Source organism: Balaenoptera musculus, chromosome 1, assembly GCF_009873245.2.
Source record: "Balaenoptera musculus isolate JJ_BM4_2016_0621 chromosome 1, mBalMus1.pri.v3, whole genome shotgun sequence".
NCBI lineage: Eukaryota > Metazoa > Chordata > Mammalia > Artiodactyla > Balaenopteridae > Balaenoptera > Balaenoptera musculus.
In genome coordinates this window covers 27,932,224-27,946,331 of record NC_045785.1, presented here as the reverse complement: position 1 = coordinate 27,946,331, position 14,108 = coordinate 27,932,224, and the positions used below count along the sequence as shown (strand labels likewise).

Sequence of the window (14,108 nt, the reverse complement as noted above, 5' to 3'; positions counted from 1 at the left end):
TGAGTTCCTATCCTAACACTGTTCCCATCCCACACCCACTCCAGCCACACTGGTCTCCTTGCTGCACCTCCTACACCACACGTGTGCTTCAGCCTTAGGTCCTTTGCTGCTACCTCTGCCTGGATCTCTCCTTCCCAGATACTCCCATGGATTGCTCCCTCGCTTCTTTCAGGTCTTTACCCAAACGTTCTAAATTTTAATTTTAACCCCCCTCAACATTTCCTGTTTCCCTTCTCTGTTCTTCTCCTTTTCCTCTTCCTCCCTGCCCCCACTTCTTCTTTTCATCACTTTACACTATCTAACATCATGTATACTTTACATATTTTTCCAGGGGGGCATGGTTTATAACCCCTGATTTACAGAAGAGGAAACAGGTTTAATGAACTAGTGACGTCACTCTATTATCTTTATCACTTTTTGCCCTTCTAGTATTTTCCTAGAACATCTTTTCCTATATTTTACTTTAAAGCTTTTTGTCTCTATGTTTTAGGTATGTCTTTTGTAAGTAGTTTATAGCTATATTTTATTTTATATCCATTCTGACAGTTTGAGAGTTTAGTACATTTATATTTATTGTGATTTCTGATATGCTTGGATTCATTTCTGTCATCTTATTTTGTGCCATCTATTTATCCTGCCTTTTGGGTGATGCTTTTCTACTCCTTTGCTGCCTTCTTTTGGATGAATTGGATTTTCTTCATTTTTCTCTTCACCAAATCCCACACTGATTTGGCAGTTATATATACTAATTTCATTATTTTTGTGGTTATTCTTATAATTTCATGTGCATATTTGACTTAACAAAGTCTCAGATTGACAATTACTTCTACCCTTCTTCTGAACAATGTAAAGACCTTAGGACACTTTACTTTTGATCACCTCTTCCCTTCTTACATGTACCAGTTGCCCAGTATTTTAGTCCCACCTTTTTTTTAACCTCTCTCAGTTAGTCTTTATTATTGTTATTAACTTTTATACTACTAATACTTGATTAGTAGTATTACTAATACTAAGTATTACTAATACTTCACTTTTTTTTTTTAATTTTTATTTATTTATTTATTTATGGCTGTGTTGGGTCTTCGTTTCTGTGCGAGGGCTTTCTCTACTTGCGGCAAGTGGGGACCACTCTTCATCACGGTGCGCGGGCCTCTCACCATCACGGCCTCTCTTGTTGCAGAGCACAGGCTCCATATGCGCAGGCTCAGTAATTGTGGCTCATGGGCCAAGTCGCTCCACGGCATGTGGGATCTTCCCAGACCAGGACTCGAACCCGTGTCCCACTGCGTTGGCAGGCAGATTCTCAACCACTGTGCCACCAGGGAAGCCCCAACTTCACATTTTTACCTTTCCCCCCTCACTATACCTTCTTACATTTCATTTCTTCCTTTTAAAGTAAATTCTTTAGTAACTTTTTTCAGTGAGTGTCTGTTAGTGGCAAATTCTGCCTTTAACCAAAAATGTCATTTACTCTCACTATTTTACATAATTTAGCTTATTACAGAATTTTAGGTCAACATTTATTTTCTCTCAGTGTTTTGATGATATTCCTCTGTCATCTGTTCTGTTGTTGCTGTGGAGAAGTCTACTATCAATCTAATAGTCTTTGTTGGTTATTTTCATTTCTCTCTGATTGTTGTCAAGATTTTGCCCTTGATTTTGGTGTCCTACAGTTTCACTATGGTGTGTGTGTGTGTGTGTGGGGGGGTGTTCCCTGAATCTGAGGATTCATGTCTTTCATCAAATCTGGAAAATTCTCTCATGGTTACTGTTTGCTGGTACATCTTTTTCCTTCTTTTTACTTTCTATCTACTTGCTTTTTTATCCAGTCTGAAAATCTCTGCCTTTTGAATAGCAGTGTTTTGTCTACTCACATTTAATGTGATTATTGATATGGTTGGATTGTCTCATGTCATTTTTGTTCCTTTGTTCTTCCTTTACTACCTTCTTTTGTATTAAATACTTTGTGTACCATTTTAATTTCTTTTCGTTAATTCATTTTTACTATCTTATTCAAGTTATTAGTGGTTGCACTAGAAATTACAATGTGTATCTTAACTTATTAAAATCTAATTGATTCTGGTAAAATACAGAAGCACTGCTCTAATATATCTCCTTTCTCTCTCCCTTTTCTGTGCTATTATTGTCATATGTATTACCTATACCTGTGTTATAAACCTAAAAATTATTATAAACCAATAATAGTGTTATAATAATTGCTTTGCTTATGTCTTTTAAAGAAGTTGAGAGAAAAAAATGTGAAAAATATATTTATAGAGCTATTTATATTTACTCACATATTTACCATTTCTGGTGCTCCTCATTTCTTCCTGTGGATTTGAGTTACTACTGGTTGTCACTTCCTTTTAACCTGAAGAACTTCCATTAGTATTTCTTGTAAGATAGTTCTGCTGGCAATAATTTCTTCAGTCTGTATTTATTTGGAAATGTCTTTATTTTTACTTCATTTTTTGAAGGATAGTTTTGCTGGATATAGAATTCCTGGTTGACAGTTTTTTTCTTTTAGCACTTTCACTATACCATTCCACTGCCTTTGGTGTTCATTGTTTCTGATGAAAAGCCAGTTTTTAATCATATTGGGTTTTTTTTTCTTGTATGCGATGAATTGTTTTCCTCTTGTTGCTGTTAAGATTTTCTCTTTGTCTTTCAACATTTTGACTGTAAGGTGTCTGGGTGTGGATCTCTGTGTTTAACCTACTTTGGATTCATTGAGTTTCTTTGATCTGTAGGTTAATGTTTTTCATCAAATTTGGAAAGTTTGGGGCCATTATATTTTCAAATATTTTTTCTTCCTCTTTCTCTCTGTCTTCTTCTGGGACTCCCATTACATGCATACTGGTATACCTGATGTTGTTCCATAGGTCTCTGAGGCACTGTTCATTTCTATTCAGTCATTTTCCCCATTCAGTTCTTTATACTGGATAATCTATACTCATCTATCTTCAAGTTTACTGATCACTTTTTATGCTGAGCCCTTCTGGTGAATTTTTAATTTCAGTTATTGTACTTTTCAGCTCTAGAATTTCCACTTGATTCTTTTCTTGTTCTTTTTTAAAAATAATTAATTAGGGGCTTCCCTGGTGGCGCAGTGGTTGAGAGTCTGCCTGCCAATGCGGGGGACACGGGTTTGAGCCCTGGTCTGGGAGGATCCCACATGCCACGTAGCAGCTAGGCCCATGAGCCACAACTACTGAGCCTGCGCGTCTGGAGCCTGTGCTCCGCAACAAGAAAGGCCGCGATAGTGAGAGGCTCGCGCACCACGATGAAGAGTGGCCCCCGCTTGATGCAACTGGAGAAAGCCCTCGCACAGAAACGAAGACCCAACACAGCCAAAAATAAATAAATAAAATAAAGAATTATAAAAAAAAGTAAGAGCAAGGGCCAAGAGAAATTGTTCTCCCAGACATTTAAAAAAAAATTAATTAATTAATTTTTGGCTGCCATTTTTGGCTGGTTGGGTCTCCGTTGCTGTGTGAGGGCTTTCTCTAGTTGCGGTGAGTGGGGGCTACTCTTCACTGAGGTGTGCAGGCTTCTCATTGTGGTGGCTTTTCTTTGTTGTGGAGCAGGGGCTCTAGGCTCATGGGCTTCAGTAGTTGTGGCACGCGGGCTCAGTAGTTGTGGTTCGTGGGCTCTAGAGTGCAGGCTTAGTAGTTGTGGCACATGGGCTTAGTTGCTCTGAGGCATGTGGGATCTTCCCGGACCAGGGCTTGAACCCATGTCCCCTGCATTGTCAGGTGGATTCTTGACCACTGAGCCACCAGGGAAGTCCTTTTCTTGTTCCTTTTAAAAAAAAAATTCTCTTTGTTGTGATTTTCTATTAATGCTGTCACTGTTGTCATACTTTCCTTTAAATATTTAAACATGCTTTCCTTTAGTTCTTTGAACATTCTTGTAATAGCTGCTTTGTAGTCTTTGTCTGATAAATCAAATGTTTGGGGACATTCACATTTTCTTGTTTATTTACATGTGTCACAAATTTTTTGGTTAAATACTGAACATTTCAGATAATGTATTGTAGCAACTCTGGATTCTTATTTTTCCTCTTGAAGATTGTTATTGCTTTGTTTGTTTGTTTGTTAATCCCTGGGCTAAATCTGTGAAATCTATCTATGATTCCAGATGCAGCCTCTGATTTCTCCACTAATTTTTTTTCTTTCTTGTTTTCATATTAAAGCCTGGTTTCCTAGGGGTTGACCCTGTCTCTGCGTAGCTTAATGTCCAGCCAGAGATTGATCAGAGGTTGTGCTCAAAAACTTCAAGCCCGTAAGACTTCTTCTCTCTCCTTTTATGGTTCTATGTGTGATCTGGGGAGTACAAACATTGTGCTGTTTTCAAGCCATCTCTGGCTTTTACTTTTCACCAGGCTCTCTTGCATTTCTTCTGCACGTATGCACAGGCTCCACTGGCAAAGGATATGTGGGTGGGCTCAAGGCCTTTCTGATCTGTGTTGTACATGCACCCAGGCTCTAGTTAACCCAGACTATGTGAAGAGCTTATCAAACTCTCTATGGCTGTCTTACCCCCTGGAACTCCCCATCAAATCCCTGTCTAGTCTGACAGTCCCATTGCTTGCCCCCAAACAGTGCTGAAACCTCAGCCTGGCAGTGCTGCTGGTTATTCCTATTCTTGACACTGTAACAGACAATGCTCAAAATTAAGTGAGCTCCCTTTGTTAGTTGCAGTGAAGCAGCTGGTTTTTCATAGCCTGGCCCACCCTTTTTGAACTATTGCAACAGATAGAGCTGGGAGCTTGGGTAATGGGAGCAGCCCCAGGCAAGGACACCACAGACTCATGCTGTTCTTACCCAGAGTTCAGTAATTTTCATGAATGTGTTTCTTTGCTGTATACCTTTGATTGATTTTCAGAGTGATAAAATTGTTGTTTTTGACAGTTTTGTGCAGCTTTATAGTTGTCTTGGGGGATAGGATTTGGTATCCTCACTCTGTTGTGTCTGAAGTCAGAAGTCTGGAAAATTCTCAGTGACTATTATTATCCCTTTGAATATTGCCTCTTCTACATTTTATCGAGTCCCCCCTCTAGAACTCTTATTTGTTGTATTTGGGGCCTTTTTATTCGCTCCTTCATATTTTCCATCTCTTTACCTCTCTATGTTGCCTTCTAGGTAAGTTCCTCATATATTATTCACTATTCACTGGTTCACTATTTTTCTCTTCAATTGTGTTTCATTTACTCATTAGTTGTGTTTTAAATTTCCCCCTTTGCCCCCTAGAAATCTGATTTAGTCCCTTTTCAAATCTTTCTGGTTTTTTCAAAGCTTTTTTTTTTTGGCCGCACCACGCGGCACGTGGGATCTTAGTTCCCCGACCAGGGATCAAATCTGTGCCCCCTGCAGTGGAAGCATGGAGTCTTAACCACTGGACCACTAGGGAAGTCCCTCAAAGCTTTTATTCTATCCTTATGTTTTCAGTTTTATTTATCTTTTAAGTTTTAGAAAATTTAAGCATTGTTTAAAAGCTAATCTGTTTTAGCTAAGGTAACACTAGCTGCTGTAACCGATAAACCTTGAATTCTCAACGGCTTCACTCAGTAGAAGTTTAGTTCTTGTTTATGTCACTGTTTGCTGTGATCTATTGCTGCATAATAAATTACCCCAAAACATAGTGTCTTAAAACAAAAAATATTTATTATCTCACAATTTCTGTGGGTCAGGAATCCAAGCACGGCTTAGCTGGGTGCCACATGGATCAGATGTCTCACAGGCTTCATCAAGGTGTTGGCCAAGTCTGCAGTCATCTCAAGGCTTGCCTAGAGGAAGATCCCCTTCCACACTCACATGGCTGTCAGCAGGCTTCAGATCCTTGATGTGTGGGACTCACCATATGGCTTACAACATAACACAATTCACAACATAACAACTTGCTTCCCCCAGAGCAAAGACTCCTAGAGAGAGATGGTGAGAGAAAGTGTCCAAGATGGAAGCCACAGTGTTTTTGTAATCTAATCTCAGAAGTGACATGCCATTGTATCTGCCATATTCTATTCATTAGAAGTGGACCAATAGGTCTAATCTGCACTCAAGAGGAGGACACTATGCAAGGATGTGAATGCCAGGAGGTGAAGATGATTAGGAGCTGTGTCAGAGGTTGTCTACCACACAGTTTAATATGAGCTCATCTTCAATGGAGCTTTATCTTTGAGAACCCTCATCAGCCTGGGTTAGGAGTGGGTCCCCCAGAAAATATTTTAAATTAATTAATTAATTAATGTATTTATTTTAACATCTTTATTGGAGTATAACTGCTTTACAATGATGTGTTAATTTCTGCTTTATAACAGTGAATCAGCTATACATATACATATATCCCCATATCTCCTCCCTCTTGCGTCTCCCTCCCACCCTCCCAATCCCACCCCTTTAGGTGGTCACAAAGCACTGAGCTGATCTCCCTGTGCTATGCAGCTGCTTCCCACTAGGTATCTATTTTACATTTGGTTGTATATATAAGTCCATGACATTCTCTCACTTCGTCCCAGCTTACCCTTCCCCCTCCCCGTGTCTTGAAGTCCATTCTCTACGTCTGCGTCTTTATTCCTGTCCTGCCCCTAGGTTCTTCAGAACCATTCAGAAAATATTTTTAAATTGCTTCTGTTCAACTATTCTCGGTCTGGGACCTTTTTATGTTAATTTTTAATTTTGGGGGCGTCTGGCCCATGCAGACACTGAAGGCTGGGTCTGTGTGAAGATTAGCTTGTGGGTATAAATTCTTAGGAGATTTATCGTCTTTCCCCTCTCCCCAGTGCCTAGACTACAGACTAGCTCCCTTGTCATCAGTCTGTGTTGATAATTGATTTTTCTAGTTTGTCTTTTCATCAAAGCTTTCCCGTTTCCTACTTTTATGCAGGTTCCCATTTCCAATTCCATGCTTCGTGTGGGCCCAAGTGGGTGTTAAAATCTAAGCCCTTTGGTTACTGAGACCAGCAACCCCTGCCCCCGCCTCCCACCCTCCACTGGGCTGTTTGCAGCATTGGCTCACACAGTTAATATTCTGATTTTCCAGTCTCCTCTTTGCTTTTGTCCCCTGGGGACTTATCTCGCTTTCTTGTGAGCTCAGTTATGCACATAAAACATTTGTTATATTTTATTAAGTGTTTCAGAATGTTTTAAAATGGGAGGGTTTTCCAAGGTTATCTAAACCAAATGACATATGTGAAGTATACAGGATGTTGCCTTGTCCCCAGTTGGACCCACTAACTCTAGTACAGACAATTTTCAGTTAGACCCAAACAAAGTATTTTCTTTTAAATATTCCACATTCTTGGAAATATTTACTGATTCTGAGTCTGGTTTGCAGAAAGGCTAAGGTTCTCATTTCCCAAGAGGATTCTTTGGCTTTGACTCTCCTGAAAGTGAGAGTTGGGGGGAGCAGGGTGGAAGGCAGTGTAGGGAAAATAGGAGAATTCACAGCACAATATCACAATTTCATACTTGTAATACAGTAAAGATCAGCTCAGATGCAGTATTCCTCTGAGAGTCTATAAAAGTCTGCGTTTCCCTTAGGTCCTGGTCCCTTATTGGAATGCCAGAAGCTCCTCTTGGCTAGTAGAGATGGAATATGTGTAGCCCCAGAGGGTTTCTCACCCTCCTTCTGTCTGCCTTGGATAGAATTGGTCATGGGACTAGCATATGGTGGAGATTTCAAGAGCTTGAGAACCCTTGGGAAAGACGGGCCTTTGAGAGGTATTGTCACTGTGATTTAAGAACTGCTTGCTACTAATAATAGTAGTTAATGTTTACTGAGCACCTGCTATATGCCAGATGTTATGCCTAGTGCTTTACACAGAGAAGAGAGCTGGAGATACACATATAAGCCACAGAGTGAGATTCCTTCCATCCTTGGTGTCCAGACTTGAGACCGAAATGCTCTCTGCTAGGGTTAGATAAGCTTTCTTGTGCTTCAGAGGGACCCTCTGGGCTGGATTGGTTCTAGTTGGGGAGTATCTTGAGCCTGGCCTAGAAATAGCAAGAGTTAGATCAGATCCTGAGCTTCAGGTACCACCGGTGCTTGGTACCCCAGAGGTCAGGAGATAGGAAAATGAGAGGTAGACTCACAAGGAGTCGTGAAAGTCACAGGTGCCACAGGAGTGTGGCTTGTGCCAGACAAACATGGGAGAACTTCACTTCTACAGGATCTTGGATTGATTTGTCCACGGCCTGTGATTTCTGCACACTTGTAATGAAGTTCCTTTAGAAAAAGCTGCAGACAGTCTTTCTTTTTAATTACTGGACCCATGTTGGAATCACTGAATCTGCAGCAAATTTGGCTCTGACCTTCAAAGCAGCCAAGGTGAAGAGAGGCTTATAGTTAGAGAACCCTGAGTTCTGATCCTTAGGGTGCGGCCTGAGTTAATATAGGTTTAACAAGCTCTCCAGGACATTCTGATGCTCAGTCAGCCTGGCAGGAGAGACAGGAAACTGGGCACTTTAGTTTTCTCACTTACATGCTGGGCATCTTTGGATAATTCATCTGCCCTCTCTGAGCCTTAGTTTGCCTATCTGTAGAATAGGATGGAAATTCCTGCTCAACTTGAGGTAGACTCTAGTGATATAATGTCATATACGTTTTGGGGGCCGAGTTTGGAAACACTGAGCTGCAATTTACACATGGGTCAAGCTCCTTTCTCTGTTGACTGTACATAAATATGATGCCAAGAATCTTTCCTGGGAGGTCACAAGATGCAGCCACGGGATACTTGCTGTCGCATTCACCATGCGGATGCTACTGAGGACCTTGTCCGTGACGTCATCCAGTGGCCTCTACATAGTCACCCATGGGGGAATTTCTCAGTGACAAGAATAGTGTGATTGTCATGAGTGGTGGCCTGTGTCTACCAGGTAGGCCCTGAGACCATTCCGTGGCACTGATTGAGGGCTTACCTGCACCAAGTGCCTCCCATGTTTTTCTCTGAGTCTCCTAAATAGCCCTATGAAGTTGGTACCATCATCATTCCCATTTGACAGGTGATTAAACCGAGGCCCAAAACTTTGAATAACGTTCCCAGGCCACACTGCTAGGAAGTAGCAGAGCCAGCACTTGAGTCCAGCTGGGTCTCACAACATAGGCCATGTGGGCAACCCAGAAGCTATACTCCTTGAAGCTATGGGTGCTCTGAAGCTCAGGGTCAAATGTGCAAGCATCCTGTGCTCTGGGTGTTGAGCTTACCACTGAACCACCCTCTTCCCTACCTTTATATTTTCTTTGTGTCAGTTTTCTCATATAAAGCAAATGGAGCTGCCGCCGCTGGTATATTTAGTCTTAGTGCAGTGTTATGTGACATGGTTCCATGAACAAAATTTTTGTTTTGCTTTTTCTTAGTTGCTTCAATTTTTTTTTAACACCATGGATTCTGCATCACAAAATATCAAAACCGAAACCAGGAACCTCAATCAGCAGTGGCTGAACTTTCCTCAGAGGATGAGGGCAGGGAAGGAACCGGCAGGCTGAACCAGAACTCTAGTTAGTGGGCAGAAGGTGGGGGAGGGCTTGGAACACTTGAAGGATGATAATTTTTGCTCCGTTATGTACCCATTAATTTCCTTCCTGCCACATGATTTTACCTCTATAGGTTGCTTTCCATCATTTTTGTAATGCAGTTGGTCATAAATAATAAAATAAAAGTTGTCCTTCCCTACAGTACCCCACCCCATACTTGGCAGGAGGGTGACTGTCAGCTCTCTGGTCCTCTCCCCCCAGGGTCAGGTGAGAGAAACGTGAAGGGCTGGGACAGGTGGAGAGGAAGATGGGGTGGTCTGGAGGCACCCGAGCTAGATGTCTGGGAGAAGCATAGGTGGGGTCGAGGGAGGAGTATTCAGAGGAACGATTAGACCCCAAGGCTGGTCCCGAAGGAGGCCTGGCGAGCAGCACAGGGCAGAGGTGCCTCCATCTTTCTTTGCAGGGGGTGAGGGTTTCTTTTAGTCCAAAGGCGTTAAGAGTCACACAGAGACACAGCTTCTGCAGAACTAGATATACTCCTAAGGCGAAGTGCCTCAGAGACGCCCCCATCCCATCTCAGCACCACGGTAACTGTCCTTCTGGCCCCTGTACCCAGCTCAGCGAGGAGCTGAACCAGCAGTTGGAGGCCGTGTGCGGGTCCGTGTTTGGGGAGCTGGAGTCCCAGGCCGTGGACGCCCTGGACCTGCCCGGCTGTTTCCGCATGCGGAGCCACAGCTACCTCCGGGCCATCCAGGCCGGCTGCTCTCAAGACGATGACTGCCTGCCCCTCCTTGCTACCCCTGCCTCTGTCTCAGGGAGGCCCGGCTCCTGTGAGTACTATCCCCCTGTCCCTGGCCCGGCCCTAGGTTGGAGAGCGATCTGGGTCCGGTTCTGGCCCTGGTCACGGCTCTGCTGTGTGACCTTGGGCAGATCGCTTGCCTCTCTGGGTCGGATGATGGGGAGGAGGATCCGTGGTTCTGTACGTAGCAGCACGTGGAGTACGCGTGGCTGCTGGGTCCTGTGGTACCGCGTGGGTGTGGGGAGTGGCAGACACCTGCCAGGACGTGTTTCTCACCCTATGTGTCTTTGCGTTCCCTGGCCACAGCCTTCAACTTCAGAAAGGCCCCGCCCCCCATCCCACCGGGAAGCCAGGCCCCGCCCCGCATCTCCATCACCGCCCAGAGCAGCACCGACTCCGCCCATGAGAGCTTCACCGCGGCAGAGGGCCCCGCCCGGCGCTGCAGCTCCGCAGACGGGCTGGATGGCCCGGCAATGGGCGCGCGCACCCTGGAGTTGGCGCCGGTGCCACCCCGGGCCAGCCCCAAGCCCCCTACACTCATCATCAAGACCATTCCAGGCAGGGAGGAGCTTCGGAGCCTGGCGCGGCAGCGGAAGTGGCGGCCGTCCATCGGGGTGCAGGTATGGAAGGAGGAGGCGCCGAGGAAAGTTCAGGCCCTATCCGGTTGAGGATGGATTGAGGGGGTCAGTGGGGCCTTCCGGATACACAGACCTTTTCCTCGCTTGCTCTTAGCATGGTCATGGACGGGGCTGATCCAAACAGCCCCATGCCACATCCTTGTCCCTCATCCTGGCACCATCACCCCTGGCGAGCGGAGAGCGGTGCCCAGAGGTTGGCACCTTGATGCATCTAACCTCCTGGGTCTCTCGTCTTGTTCAGGCAGATTGTCTTTTCAGGATCTGCCAGCTGGCTTGGGGCTCAGGCATCGCTTGCCCTTCTCCCTGGGAAGGGCTTGCGTCCCTCGGTCTAGCCCTGGCCACTGACTTCCCAATCCTGCCACCAGGTGGAGACTATCTCAGACTCGGACACGGAGAACAGGAGTCGAAGAGAGTTCCACTCCATCGGTGTGCAGGTGGAAGAAGACAAGAGGTGGGTCCGAGTGGGGATATCTCAGACTTTGCTGGGGGTGGGGTGGAGAAGAGGAGAGAGGGATGCATAATGACCTCACTGGCCTGGGCTCCCTGCACACCCTCTCTTCCTGGTCCTGAGGACAAGCCCTTTGAATGGGGAGGTGTCAGAGCAGCCACAGAGGCTCTCCACGGAGATGTCACCAGGGCAGTCTAAAGTGAATTCTCCTTGTACCCGTACCTGTCCCAGGTGCTGTGAGGTGGACAGGAGAATACAGTGGTCCCGGGAACGGGGTAGTAGGGAGAAGTAGCAGGTAGGTGCAAAGCAGGCCTCTAGCAATTGTCCTTTATAGGGGATAACAGGATTTTTCCAATCCCTCGTTACTTCCCGTGGTGTACAAGTATGTGAACTCAAAAAGTAACAAATAAACATGAAGACTGCCTCTCAGGGGCCCCTGGCAGATATAATACTCCTCCCCACTCGGCTCACACAAGCATTTAACCAGTTGGGGGTACCTATTATATGCCTGAGTCTGTGGTGTACCAGAGAAATCAACAGCCACTATTCTGGCATTAGGTGGCCTCAGAAACATTTTCCTTAATTTCGAACTGAAAAATTAGCACTGAGAGCTCTGGAGAGAATACTGGGAGGAATCCCTCTGTTGTTGGCTTCCTATGGGAAGATGCTTTCTCTAATGGCCATGTGGCAGTGTCATAGTGGCCCATCTGCCCTCTGGGCTGCAGTGCTCCCAGCCCAGTGGCCCTAAGTGTGGTGTCTGGGAACCTGCCTGGGGCTGGCGGTAAGAGTTTCGTGGTAATCTGTGTTGCCCAGGCCACACCCCTTGAAGGAATAAAACTAGAGTGCCAGTAGCAGTCCCTCACAGCTCTGTTCCCGGTTGCCATTGTTGGGTTTTAGACCTTCCCTAAATTCCCCCAACTATTTCTGGGAACCCCTGGGAGCATCTTGTGTGTGTGTGTGTGCCTGATCAAGACTTCTTGGGGTTCCTGTGGGGATTCATCACTTTTCTCTACTCTCACACTAGCTCCCTGCAGCTCCATATGCTCCTGAAGCTGTAAATGCCTCCATCGAGGGCGGCAAAAAGGCGCCCTTGTTGCCCCCATTATTACTGAAAGCTACCATCCTCCAAATTCTTAATATTCCACAAAGATCACAGAAAAGTAGCACTTTACGGTAAAGCCAATTCTGCAAGTCTATGACTTGAGTTCTTGAGAGGTGGGGTAGGAGTCATGGCTGGGTGCAGCTCTGTGTTCAGAACACTGCCCCCAACTCTAATGCTGCCCCGTGGACTAGAAACCAAGCCCATGTGCCCCCATTTGCTCCCTCCTGAGGCTTCTTGGTCCCTCATCCATATAGACCCCTGGGGGGTCCCCCCATTCCTCCTAACAAGCCTGAATTCTGGGAAGAGTGCAGCAGGCATTATACTGAGACTCAGACTATATCAGCAACCTCTGTCATTCATTTGTGGATTGATTCATTCAGAAAATACTTATTAAGCATCTGTTATATGACAGCGCCTGTTAAATGCTCAGGGAAATGTGGAAGACATGACTCTTACCCTCGTAGAAGTTATGGCCTGGAAGGGAATCAAGGCAATGAATAAACAACCCATGAGTAAAAATATGATTACACACTGTGGTATAATAGGTAATGTGATATTATTACAATTATGGTGGGAATATGAAAGAAAAAAGCAGGCGCTAAGAGAGAAGGGACTTTATTTAGGTTAAGCAGGTGACATTTAAGCTGAGACTTGAGGGTTGACTAGGAACACTCAGATGATGGTCGGGGGAGGAAGCATTCCAGGAAGAGGGAATAGCATATGTGAAGACACTGGGGCAGGAAAGAGTTTGACATGCATTGGGAACTGAAAGAAGATTCACGTGGCTGGTGTGGAACAGGACAGGACAGTGGTGAGGGAGTAGACTGGAGAATAGGTGGGGGCCAGGTCATGTACAGTATGGGCATGATAAAGAACTGGAATTTAATTCTAACTAATGAGTAGCCCTTAAAAGGTTAAAGAAGGAGTGTGGTATGATCTAATTTATGTTTACAAAAGATCACTAGCTGCTGAGTGGAGAAGGAATTTCAGGGAAGTAATGGTGGGTATGGGGAGGCTAGGAAGCAGGATTTTTTCATGATCCAGAAGAAAGGCATTATGGACAATCTTATGTTGGGGATTTTTTTTTTTTTTTTTTTCCTGTTGGGCAGTACCAGTGTCTGGGAACACTATTAAGTTTTATATGTTGATTTTGTATTCAGCAACCTTGCTGCTCTCTCTTATTAGGACCCAAAGTTTGTCTGAAAATCACGATGGGTTTTCTGTATAGTCAGTTATATTTTCTGCAAATGAGGATATTTTTTAAATCTGTATTTTTAAAAATTTATTTCCCTTGTAATAGTGCATTGAAGAGGACTTCTAGTTTACTGTTGAGTGTAGCACTCTTATGTCCTTCCTGACATTAGTGAATATCTTCTAAGGCCCACTTATAAGTGTGATGATGTTTGCTACAGATTTTGATGGATACTATTGATCAGGTTAAGGAAATTCCCTTCTAGTCCTAGTTGGCTAAGAGCTCTTAATTTTTATTTTTTAATAAAAAATGAGAGTGGAATTTTATTGAGTGCGTTTCCAGAATCTACCTAGATGATCACAGATTTAATACTTTTGTCTGTAATGTGGTAAATTATATTAATAGATTTTCCATGTTGACCCATTCTTTCATTCCTGGGATAAACGCCACTTGAT

At 44.3% G+C, this 14,108-nt stretch overlaps 1 protein-coding gene across 2 annotated transcripts in view; it reads left to right on the top strand.

The window, feature by feature from the left end:
* Nucleotides 1-14,108, top strand: part of DLGAP3 (DLG associated protein 3) — a 61,687-nt gene that overhangs the window by 30,609 nt on the left and 16,970 nt on the right. For both annotated transcript variants that reach the window (XM_036843440.1, XM_036843355.1), the window contains 3 exons: nt 10,091-10,304; nt 10,580-10,893; nt 11,277-11,362. In XM_036843440.1, the coding sequence (XP_036699335.1) occupies nt 10,091-10,304; nt 10,580-10,893; nt 11,277-11,362 (614 nt within the window). The remainder of the gene's footprint in view (nt 1-10,090; nt 10,305-10,579; nt 10,894-11,276; nt 11,363-14,108) is intronic.